General features: G+C 42.9%; 1 protein-coding gene across 1 annotated transcript; it reads right to left on the reverse strand.

Annotated features, from left to right (window-relative positions):
• Nucleotides 1-4,856: 4,856 nt before the first annotated feature.
• On the reverse strand, nucleotides 4,857-11,992 carry Pts (6-pyruvoyltetrahydropterin synthase). The gene is given in 8 exon segments (XM_052760069.1): nucleotides 4,857-5,380; nucleotides 5,574-5,644; nucleotides 8,243-8,299; nucleotides 8,802-8,824; nucleotides 10,121-10,200; nucleotides 11,520-11,704; nucleotides 11,706-11,782; nucleotides 11,785-11,992. Coding segments are annotated over 8 exon segments (750 nt in total). The 5' UTR covers nucleotides 11,918-11,992; the 3' UTR covers nucleotides 4,857-5,256.
• Between the last annotated feature and the right edge of the window lie 954 nt (nucleotides 11,993-12,946).

A 12,946-nucleotide genomic window follows, 5' to 3' on the forward strand; every position in this document is an offset into this window, starting at 1 on the left:
AACATTTACTCATTTGGTATTGAAAGTCATCAGATACAGGCCAGTGGGTAAAGGTACTTCTTAAACATTATGGCCTGAGTTTTGATCCTACATGCTGGAAGAACTGGTTCTTGTAGTTCCTCCACCTTTATATACACACCATGGCATGTGTGCCCCTCAAAACTAAATAAATGTGAAGTAAATGATTATGTTTGTATTAAAAAAAAATTAATCATAATAAAAACAGAAGGAGCTGGACAGATGGCTCAGTGGTTAAGAGCACTGGCTGTTCTAGAAGACTTGGGTTTAATTCCCAGCACCCACAGGGTGACTCACAACCATCTGAAACTCCAGTTCCAGAGGCTCTGACAGTAAGTACTCCTTCCTAGACAGCAGCAGCTAACAAATAAAAAACCCAGTGCCAGAGTGGGTTATTTCTTTTGGAACTGTTGGCCAGTGAAGTCGCATAGACCCAACCCCCACCCCTCAACCTTACAGGCTATTGCCACTGTTCTTGGTTACCCTCTAGAATTTGATGGAAAGACCCTTTTTGCTGAAGACACCACATGCTTGAGTCAGAAAACATAATGAAATCAAACTGGTACTGACCTGGAAGCTTCATCCCTACTAGCTAGCTTTCATAGTGCATGAAGGTTCAATGCACACTACCGGAGGAGACAATAATCATTATTCATATCCAGCTGTGACCCCTACAAACTACAACAATGACTGGCCTGGAAAGACACGCATTAGTGCAATAGAGTCACAAACATCCCCTGGTACAATAAGAGTCATGGTTTGAATGAGAATGGCCCCCATAGGCTCATATATTTGCATGCTTTGTCTCCAGTTGATAGGTTAGTAGGTGTGGCCTTGTTGGAGGTGTGCTGCTGGGGGCGGGGACTGGGGGTGGGGAGTGAGGTTTCAAAAGCCCATGCCAAGCCCAGTCTCTGTCTTTCTTTCTTTCTCTGTTTCTGTCTGTCTGTCTGTCTGTCTGTCTGTCTGTCTCTCTCTCTCTCTCTCTCTCTCTCTCTCTCTCTCTCTCTCTCTCTCTCTCTCTCTCTCTGTGTGTGTGTGTGTGTGTGTGTGTCTTCTGCCTGCAGATCAGGATGTAGAGCTCTCAGTCCCCTGCCACCATGTTCCTCACCATGATGATCATGGACCAACCCTCTGAAACAGAAACAAGCCCCCAATTAATGCTCTCTTTTATAAGTGTCGCCTTGGTCATGATTTCTCTTCACAGCAATAGAACGGTGACTAAGACAATAACCAACCACTTTCCAACTGGATTTCAAGTCCTGCTCCACAAGATGAAACCCACACCTGGCACCATTATCAGGCTATGGTTAGACAGGTCATAGGCCCTAGGAGAGAACCTACTACTATTAGTCTGCTAAACAGACAGTAGTAAACTCTCCTAATGACTTATTGTTATACCCATAAACCAATGCATCTCTCAACCTTCGTATGAGGAGCTTCTATTTACAGTACATGGTAGTTAACACAGACACACAACTGGCCAAGGTACAGAGAACAAGAGACTGCAACATGTTCAGCCCTAAAAGGATATATAACATACATGTACTCGAGTACACACACACACACACACACACACACACACACACACACACACACACACGGCTCGGGGGTCACTGCAGAAGAGGAGATAGAAAGAATGTAAGAGCCAGAGGTAGTAGATGACCATAAGGAAACAGTCTTCTGGATACATCAGGACAGTTGCCCATGAGCTCACATCAATTGCAACAGCATGCACAAACCTTGTGCACGCCCAAGCCAGACCGAATCCCAGCACGGAGAGAGGAGTGGGCACACAATCCCACAACTAACTGTAGAGCTATTGGCAATGGTTAGTTGCCAGCAGAGGGAGAGACAGTTTTCTCTAAGAGTCTAGCCCCTGGTAAGTCAACTATGCTCCAGTGGGAGACAACACATCTAAAAGGATTTGGGCAACATAAATTGGTCTTGAAAGGGGTGGGGGGTGATGCAAAGCTGCAGGGGGGCTCTGGGAAGAGCTGGGGGGGAGAGGAAGAAAAGAAGAAGAGGAGGAAGAAACTGCAGAAAACATCTAGTCTAAGGATTCCATTTACAGGTAAAAGAACTAAACCTAGAGATGAGTGTGACTCTAAATAGTAATGACTTTGGGACCAGCATTTGAGTCCCAAAATGTTCTAGTTAATCAAATCTAAAAATACATGCCAAGTGTGATAAAATTTTAATTGTTAATAATTTACCATTCATTTATCTATTTAACAACAACAACAAATCACTGAATGCTATTTACTAGATATGTTACTTAGAAGAAAGGCTTTGCTTCACAAGCAATTCCCACAACAAACAACAAAAGCAGTAATTACAATGTAAGTTTGACGTTGCCTCTGAAAGAGAGAGAAATGTCGGGAGCCAGACTGACCCAGGACTTTCTCAAAGGCCCCAATGAAAAGACAAAGGAGCTTCAGTTCGATGTCCTTGTCCAGGAGTGGACTTGGCAAGGTTGGTCTAGGGCTGGGTAGGACTGGAGCTAATGCCTTGAAAGAATCAAGGTTGTGGCTTCTGGGGACCTGACTTTTGCCCCTGGGCTGTGGTTATCAGTCCTTAGGCAGCGATATCTGAGGTATCCCATTTTCTCTTTGCCACCATCTCTCTGCTGCCCTTGCCATTTCCCCTCTGCAAATAGTGCAGATGATGCTGCACTTTTTAATAAACTTGCTTGGCATAAGTCAACTTATACAAGCCCTCCTGCCCCAGCTATTGCTTTTGTCTTATTTCTCATCTTCATTTCTCATCTCTGGTCCTCCCACTCAACTCCTCAAAGTTCAGGGTCCATATTCCTGCTGGCTTGGGTCAAGAGGAGCCCAACATGGGGCTCGAATCCATGACCCTGAAATTAAAAGTCTCAAGCTCTACCAACTGAGCTATGCAGGTTCCTATCTTTTTGGTTGGGAGCCTAGCCTCTATAATGGCTGAGCCATCTCTCCAGCACTAGAATGGACTTGGGAAGGCCTTCTCAAGTCCATTCCTAAACAAGGACACAGGACTAAAGTTCCCTTTGTCTTTCATCAGAGCCTGAGAAAATCTTGGGTCACTCTGGCTCCCCATGGAAAAACAAGTCACCAGTATACAGTATAGTATCTTTGGTCCTTCCAATGAACATTCACTAATTCACTCACTCATTTGCTTTACAGACAGACATATTTTAATAGGAGAGCATACAGAATAAGCAAATGTTATCTTTGGGCCAAGACCCCTAAGTAGGTAAAAGCACTTGGTTCAAAGCCTGACGACGTGAGTGTAGATGCCCATGGAGACCAAAAGGAGGCATGAGATTCCATGGTGCTGGGGTTGCAGGTTGCTGCAAGCCACCTGATGTAGATGCTGGGGTCATCTGATGTAGATGCTGGGAATCAAACTCCAGCCCTCTGGAAGAGCAACAGATGCTCTTAACCTCTGAGCTACCTCTCCAGCCCCTAGAGACTAAATTTCTTAATAGACTGGGTGCCCTTTATTATTTCTAGTTATGCTAAAGGTATAAGTTTCTTCAGTGAAAACTGGACACATAAATCATATGAGGCAAAGAATGATGCATATACTGATGGTATATAGCAAGACTGATGGAAATGCTACCTTTACATGCATTATCCACTATAGTCTCAGTTTATTGAAATGTGAGCTGCTACTGTGGAACAACAGATCAAATACACCATTATCAGTAAACTACTTATTTATATTTGTCTGGAATTCCAGATGTCATGAACACCTGCATAATTTTAACTTAGAAGAATGCATAGTAACCACATGTTTTTTACTTTTTATTTATTTATTTATTTATTTAATTTTGGTTTTTTGAGACAGGGTTTCTCTGTGTAGTTTTGCGCCTTCCTGGATCTCATTCTGTAGACCAGGCTGGCCTCGAACTCACAAAGATCTGCCTGCCTCTGCCTCCCGAGTGCTGGGATTAAAGGCGTGCGCCACCACCGCCTGGCTTAACCACATGTTTTAAACCTTGTTAAAAACAGTCAACACATAGAGCTATGCTACTCAGTAAAGCATCTCCTATGCACACTTCTCTGACTGATCCCACTTGCTCTGATCACTGAATTTTCCCATGCAAGCTGAACTACGTACTTGGTGTTCTTCACTATCTTTTCATCACGACTGAATTGCCAAGAACAAATTCGCTTGCTTTGCACAAGCAGCTGTTACCCTGTGTCCGGTTTGAATTCTAAACTTCTTAAGTACAGGGCTTTGTATTCCTCTTCACATCACAACTAGTACACACTGGATTCTCAGAACATTGCCACCTAGTGAATACTGAGAGGCTTATGCACTGATTATGATTCCAGAGGCACCTGTAGAAAAACAGAGCCATGGGGAGAAAATAAGGACTTTTATTATAAATTTTGACAATGCAATGCGCACTTGGTTAAATTTTAGTATTTTAGTTGTCAAAAGCTTTATTTGTGTGTAATATTTTTGTATTGATTACTAGAAAGGCAGGATTACTGCTATTACTTCAAAAGGTATTTTGTCTTTCAAGTCCTACAAATACCATGTAAGGTGGGCATTTTTCTAATTTTACTGATAAGTTTAAATTGAAAAAATTTGTTATTTCTTTAAAATCACTCAACAAATAAATTGCAAATGGGCCAAAATAAACTATATATATCATGAAAAATAAACTCTATATTTCATCACACACACAACTAAAAATAACTAAATCTTTACAAAGAAATATAGTCTCCAGACTGTGCCCTCTAAATTTTTCCCCAAGGTTCATATATTATAAATTGCACAAACATTTTTACTATTTATATTATACCAAGAAAAAAAACAAATGCTAAAAATGAGATAACAGAGAATACACACAAGGAAAATGGATTTATTTTGCTTTTAAATAATTCCACACCAAAACATTTTGCTGAGTATGAAACAATTTTTAATCTCTAGACAGAAGATACTCTAAATGGCACTGAGAGGACTGGAATGCAGCTCAACATGCTTGGCATGTGTGAGGCCCTGGGTGGGTGGGTGGGGGTCCTCAGCTCTCCCCTGCTCCCTCACCAAATATATATTCAGGACATACTGAAAGTCTGATTTTTAAATACATTTAAATATGGATCTTACAGTTACTTTAATGCTCAGCATTCTAGAATACAACATGGGAACACAAGTATGTGGTGACTGCTGGATATTCTAAAGGACAAAGGGCTTTTTCAATTATGAAAAGCAATCAGCCTTCCTATAATTTAACCCTAAGATCTAGTCTCCTTTATACACGACAATGTTGTTGTCGGTTTCGTACACTTTTACTTTATAAAGAGCTCCTGCAGGAAGAAGTTTCTGGAGGTTTTCCCAGATGTAGACAGCTACATTTTCTGTTGTGCTGAAGAAAACAAAGGAAAGAAGTTCAAAATACAAATAATGAAAAAAAGTCATTTTAATATACAGAGAAAACAGGAATTCCAGTAACATCTATCGTTAGTTACATCAGTAGTTTAGAAATACCACAATAATCATATCAAATGTTAATTTGTTTCATTTCTACTGCTCAACACGAGTCAGTGACACACACACACCTTACAACATCTGCAAAGTACGGCACGTCCAGATCCAGGTTCCTGTGATCGAGGGGCTTCATGATGGCCTCCTGCAGACGGAGAAGAGGGAACAGCCCACACTTGTTTAGGACTCAAACACCAAAGAGTTCCTTCCCCCAAGTCTCTGAGCACCCCCCTCTCATTTAGCCAAGACTCAACACCGGGGAGCAGTCTTACAAGGTTGTGAAACAAAGTTAGGCCTAGTTCTCTGTAATGACTATGTATGTATCCTGGCTCCTGATGCAGAGGGGAGGAACCACAAAAACAGAGTGTTCCTGGAACTTCCTAGAAACAGAGCCACTGTGATTCACAGTTCAGTTTAGCACTTCTCGAATTCTGTCTAAAAGTACTAGAAACACTTTTCCACAGCACGGTGTCACCTACGGAATAGTGCCCTGTGTCATTAAGACATGGCCTAAAATGATGGACATTTCTAAATTTCTGCCCTGAAGAATAATTTAACAGTGACCTTCTGTCTCAGAGGGGAAAAAAAAATGGGGATTATCACTTCCTGATGTTTACATATATTAACATAATGTTTCTTCTTATGTCATTGGCAAAGACTGTAATTGCCTTATTCTTTCTAAATTTTTACCATTAGTTCTTGTACAAAAATTTAAGCATGTGTGACACAAACTCATTTTCTACCTGGTCTGATTTCAAGAAGGCACACTAATAACTGGTTTTCTTCAGCAGAACTGGAATCACAAAAAGAGTGAGTCCTGCCAGGTGGCGGTAGCACACACCTTTAATCCCAGCACTCAGGAGGCAGAGCCTGGCAGATCTCTGTGAGTTTGAGGCCAGTCTGGTCTACAGAGCAAGATCCAGAACAGGCACCAAAACTACACAGAGAAACCCTGTCTCGAAAAACCAAAAAAAAGAGTGAATCCTACGTCAACTCCTCAACTCCAAAACCAATTAATTTTTAAAATAAGTCAAATGAAGAGATGTGAATACCAAGAAAATAAATATCTTTGCTCTATCTTGGATCCCAGTTCTGGCCCCAAGTTCTCCATTTCATAGGACTCTAACTTCACTCTATGGCCACAGAAAGCCACTTTTTCTGGTGGGAGTATGTAATAATTTAGGTAACCAAAGGAGGAAAAAACCCCAAGAGCTCTCTAAGTATTCAATCCTTGACTGCTTAGCCTTCTCACACTGTTGTCTTATAGCACACAGTACCGTGTATATATGTTCTGTGCCCCTGTAAATGCAAAGCCCGTCTTCAGAAGTCCTCTAAATTAATAAGCACAGAGCTATTCATTCATTCATTCATTCATCCCCTTATTCCCTTACTCAATAATTTTTGACCACTTACTATTCTTTACCTCCTAGAAAAGGTAATGTATATGTCTCATTCATTCATCTTTTTATTTCCAGTAATTAGCTTTTAAAATGATGCAAAGAAACAAATTTGTTGAATATATGAACAATATGAGAAAGTAATTATTAGTAACATCGTTTTATAAAACATCCTGTCAACCTTCAGAACAAAAGTAAGATGAAATGAAGAACTAAACAAGCAGCTTGAAATGGTGGGATAATGGAAGCAACTAGGTGAAAAAAAGTCTCCACTTTGTGAACAAGAAAGACCACATAATCTGGGGCAATGGAGTTAACTGTCCAGCATCCCTCAGTTTTAATTTATGGAATGAAGAAACTGGAATAAATAATCTCTAAAATCTCTTGCAACACAAGAATTTACAATAAAACAATCAAGAAGCTTTTTACTGAATACAATCTGATGTGTTATCTCTATCATGATTTGAGTATATTCTGATGTACTATCTCTACCATGAATTGAGTACATTCTGATGTGTTATCTCTATCATGAACTGCCTCGGTAACTCAGCATCAAGTCACAGTTGTTAAGTAAGTGTAGTCTTGGGGCTGCAGAGATGGTTCAAGATGGACAAGAGCCCCAATGCTCTTTCAGAAGATCCAAGTTGGGTTCCCAGAACCCACAAGGGACAGCTCATAACCACCTGTCACTTCAGCTTACAGAGATTCGAGGCTTCCAGCCGCTATATAGTCACCTGCACTTGTATATTGATGCTAGGACTCCTTCATTCAATTCTGTATTTCCAATACTTAAGCTTTAAAAAAAATTGGTTCACATAATTAAAAATAAATCTTAAAAAAAAAATGGGGAGGGGGGCATGGTGGCACATGCCATAAATCCCAGCACTCAAGAGGCAGGTGGATCTCTCAATCTCTGTGAATAAGCGTAAGATTTACAGAAGTAAGAGAAGAAAAAAAAAGTCAGGAAGCAAAAGGTAGATGAGATAATTTAAGTTAAGGAAAGCTGGCAAGAAACAAGCCAAGCTAAGGCCAGGCATTCATAATTAAGAATAAGCCTCCATATGTGATTTATTTGGGAGCTGGGTAGTGGGCCCCCCAAAGGGGCTAAAAGAGCAAAAACCCCCAACAACAAGGAGATGAGCATGTGACATTTCTCCCCATCACTACAATACAACTCTGACTACTTTCTAGTAAGAAGACCTTAGAAGACCAGTTGCTACAAACTTTCTCCACTCCCCCACCTACCTCAACTCATAAAGTCATGGCATCTCAATGAATAAGGCAAACAGAGTACTAAAAATTATACTTAGGGGATATCACATAATAAACAACTAATATGACATTACCTCCATGTATTCTTTGAGGTCAGTCAAATTCATAACCATTCCTGTAACAGGATCAATCTAAGGAAGAAAAAAGGGTGTCTATCATTCTAGTAGGCTCTCCATATTTATACTTTCACAGAGCTGGATGGGTGGCTCAAGCCTGTAATCTCAGCACTTGGGAAACAGAATCAGGAGGATCTGGAGTTCAGAGCCTTTCTTGGATACACAAGAAGTTCAAGTCCAGCCTAGTAGGCTACATGAGATCCTGTCTCAAAAGTAAAATAACTTTACAAGTTATTAAAGGCTGTACAACATGCAGCTTGTGCCCAAATTTTCCTTTAGCCTAGGGACACTTATTGTTCTCAGTGCAGAAGCACCATGGACTTCCAGCACCTTCGTCACTGGATGGATCTTCTGCCCATCCGTATGTAACAGAGAGGTCTGGCATGGCAGCAGCTCACCACACAGAGAGGCCAGCAATGAAGCAACTGAAACACAAGCTTTCAACACAGATTTCACCACAGTGTCTGGAAGATGGCCCAGAATCTGAACAACTCCGCACACCATTTCCAGCACGTACCTCTCCGTGTACTGTCACCACAACTATGGGAAAGAAAACAAAAACACCAACAAAAACAAGTATGACTTTCAACAGATCAGCATATAAGCACAAGTTAGCAACATAATTGTTAGCTCTCGGGCCCCCAAGGCTATACGTCAATTTTTCTCCCAATATCTATTATTTTAGTTAAAATCGTATCAATCAATGCAAGACTCAGTCCAGAGGACCTTGGCAGGAGCTTTGGCTGAGCGGAGGAAATGAGCCAAATTCAAAAAGGTGTGGATGCTACTTATAAGGCTGATGTCCTTGAGAGGAGGGAGATGTTGTCTTCCTGAAAAGTGGAAAATGCACATGCATGCCCAGCTCTGTCCCAAACTGACCCAGTTCCTCTGCAGACAAAAGTACTCATCTTTTACTTTCAAGAACGTGTACTCAGCCCACAAAAATGCTTTGCTGGAAAACAGCAGGTGTCCACAGGAAGTTGTAAAGCAATGACTTTACACTTCTGTATTTTTCCCGTTCCACACAAACACTACTGGGTACTCACTCCATGGTGAGTAAGTACACTGAGTCTGGGAGGCAGCTCAGAAAAAAAGAGTCGGGAACTAAACCAGAAATTCGGATCTCCTGAAGCTTTATGTAACCCTACCTTACACACACACACACTACTACATTATAATAGGCTTATGTAGCATGCTTTGAGGCACCAGGTATGTCTCAAAGAATAATGTCCCTTTTCCTTCCACAACTACTTTCTTAAAATACTGCCAGCGGAGTTTTACATATAAACTACTTTTCTGCCATAGAATACATCCCTAAGCAACAGACCCTTTTCACTGGCCATTATTTACTCAAAATAAAAAAAATTTTTTTTATTTTGCTATGAAGGTTTTTTAAATTTTAACTGATACATAAAAACATAAAGAAGTCTACATATAAAGGGGTACTATTTGATGTTTCAATCCCTATATACATAGTATGGCATTTAAATCAGGTTAAACATATCTGTCTCCTCAAACACTGATTACAATCAAATTTTAACATTGGTTTCAGCCCAATCTAATTAAAAGGACATGCCAACAGCAGTTTTACTATGCATTCAACTGTCAAAGAAAATGCTTTAAGTCATTTTTGTTGCTGTTGTTACTTACTACTGTCTTTAACAGAATAGACGGTTGTGAGGCAAACCATAACACTTACCCAACCAAGACAATAGCTCTTTGTCTTGGATTTCCACTGAAGGGCTCAGAGCACCGCCACTGTGCACAGGCCTCTCAGTCAGACCCTGTGCTTACACCACACACACTTCATTCTTACTGACAGTGTTCTTCCCTCACCTTTATAGTTGTGTCCATGGCCATTGGGATTGTTGCATTTCCCAAACACTGTCAAGTTCTCTTCATCGCTCAGAGAGGGGCTGCCAACAGAAAACCAGAAAAACTCAGTGTGAGACGGTAAGACATCCAGATTCCTCCGTTAGTTTTGCTCTGGATTTTGAAATCTACAGCTTAATTTTACTTTACATGATCAACCGAATACATCGCTTGGATTTCATTAGCCACATTTCCATCAAGAACCAATGTACACTCCCTAATTAACTACAGTACCTCATAAAATGACCAAAAACCTTAATTTCAACCCACTCACAGTTAGTGCTTGTTCTCTTGCCAAGGTCTCCTGTATCCCAGGCTGGCCTCCAAGTCACCACGTAGCTTAGCATAATTGAACTTTTTTTTTTTTTTTTTGGAGCTGAGGATCGAACCCAGGGCCTTGCGCTTGCTAGGCGAGCGCTCTACCACTGAACTAAATCCCCAACCCCACATAACTGAACTTCTGATCCTCTTGCCTCTGCCTCACAAGTGCTGGGGTAACACACTAACTTATGCAGGACAGGGATGGAGCCCTGGGTGTATGCTAGTCAAGCACTCTACCCACTGAATTACATCCTGCCTCCAATTTTCAATTCTACAAACTGTGAGTATTAGCTATGGGACACCAGCAGAACAAAGTGAGGAACAATGATAAGCACAAGAGATACTTGTCCCCCAGCGGCTTAAAAACCTCATTTCTCCTGAAAAGCAATGACCTCTTAACGAACTTGCTCTTCTCTGCCTCAACTATTGCCTAGTGGGGACTTTACCAGTATGTTCAGGGACACTCAAATTAGGTGAAACTTTAAAATTACTACAAATAGCTGTCGTTCCAGACAGAAAACAATTTTCTCAATGGATTTGTGCATCTATACCAACTCAGCCAACTCCTTATCTTCTGCATCCTTACTAACCTGATGTTTAAGCCCCCATTATAAAAATCCCTTTGAGGGGCTGGAGAGACGGTTTAACAGTTAAGAGCTCTACTGCTATTGCAGGGGACCAAGGTTCAGCTCCAGCACCCACATGATGGCTCATAACTGCCTGTAGCACAAGGCTTTTGCCGAAAATTCTCTCACTGTACAAAACATTTTCGATTCCACACACGGGGCGGTGACAAGTATGTGGTGTTCCCTGCAGTATCCCCATCTCCTAGCATGGGACAAAGCCTTGTTCGGTAAGAAGTGGATGGATGCTGTTAGAAATGATGTTCTTCTCATCTCTCAGACGAGGGAATGGTTCAGAGAGCAGACCTTCTAGTGAGTAACGAAGCTCCCTTCAAAACCAACTCTCAGGTGAGGAGGCCTTGGGTATCTGGGATTCAATTCCCAATTGTGCTGCTCGCTATAAAAAAGGGGGGGGGCACCTTGTGTTGCACCCGGTAGCTCATGCTCCTGTCATTGTGCCTTCAGGATGTGCAGGGTACTGTGTGATGCCCGCCGCCAGCTGCATGATTCTGGACTGGGGCAGCCCCGGGAGGGAACCTCTGCAGAGTGGAGCCTCCTGGATCAGAGCTCTACCGCCCTCTCCCGGGCGAGGCTCGGTAGTGCGCGCGGCTCCGCACCTTCACCATTTCCTCTTCCGCCCGCCCCAGATCGGCTCTAACCCACGCGTGTGGCCACGCCCCCGGGGACGTAGCGGGAAAAATCCCGCACTTGCGGTGACACACGTGGTCACACCCCACCTGTGCAGCCGGTGGCTCGCACTGAAGGACACGAGGCGTGACAGTCGCGCGCGGCGGCGAACGCCACCCGCCGCGCTCATGGTCTTCGGGCCAGCGACCCCGGAGCGACCGGCGCTTCCGGCTTCCGGGGCTGAGGCCAGCCCCGCCCTCCGCGGCTGCGCAGTGCGAGCTCGGCCCTCGCCTGCCGGAAGCGCTCCTCCGGGGTGGTTTCGGCGCTTGGAGCCTCTCAGTCCTCCTGGAGGCGGACACTAGCGCCTCCTGCTGTTCAGTCTTCGCCAGGCAGTGAGAAATACGGGGGCAGTGAGTGGGTGGGAGGCAGAGGCCTGGATTTTTAAATTGCCCATGATAGTTTGTGTCTTTCCCCTTTCATTCCATTTTTGACAGCCCTGGGTTAGAATAGAAAAAAATCCAGTGGCTGGGTGCCCTTATCAGATACACCCCAGCCCAGTACCACATTGGGAGTATCTTTAAATAAAGGAAACCCTAGCCAAGGGTAACAGTGCATTGTTTTCAGGGTTACTCTGGAGGCGGAGCCCGGAGGATTGATTTTAGGAGTTCGGGTCTATTCTAGGCAACATAGTAAAACACGAGCTCAAGTGTAAAATAAAGGAAAACTGTGACAGTGCAATACGCAGGTGAGAGATGTCGTGCAACGACCTTCTCAAACCAGACGCAGGCCCGAGAACAGATTCACCCTTCAGAGCCCGCAGCCTTAAACCAGTCCTGGTTTTAGATGGATGGTTTTCAGTGCTTTGGAACAAAAGGCATTCGGGTGTGGTGATATTGTGCTCCCCAAATATTGTGCACCCTAATAAATTTATCTGGGGTCAGAGAACAGAACAGCCACTAGACAGACATAAAGGCCAGAAAATGGTGTCACTCACACCTTTAATCCTAGCATTCCAGAGGCAGAAATCCATTCGGATCTCTGTGAGTTCAAAGCCACACTGGAAACATCCAGGCATGGTGACTCACACCTTTAATCCCAGGAAGTGATGGCAGAAAGCAGAAAGGTATTTAAGGCGTGAGGACCAGGAACTAGAGCTGGTTAAGCTTTTAGGCTTTTGAGCAGCACAGTTCAGCTGAGATCCATTTGGATGAGGACTCAG

Source organism: Peromyscus californicus, unplaced genomic scaffold (assembly GCF_007827085.1).
Source record: "Peromyscus californicus insignis strain IS unplaced genomic scaffold, ASM782708v3 Scaffold_11__1_contigs__length_118956290, whole genome shotgun sequence".
Lineage (NCBI taxonomy): Eukaryota > Metazoa > Chordata > Mammalia > Rodentia > Cricetidae > Peromyscus > Peromyscus californicus.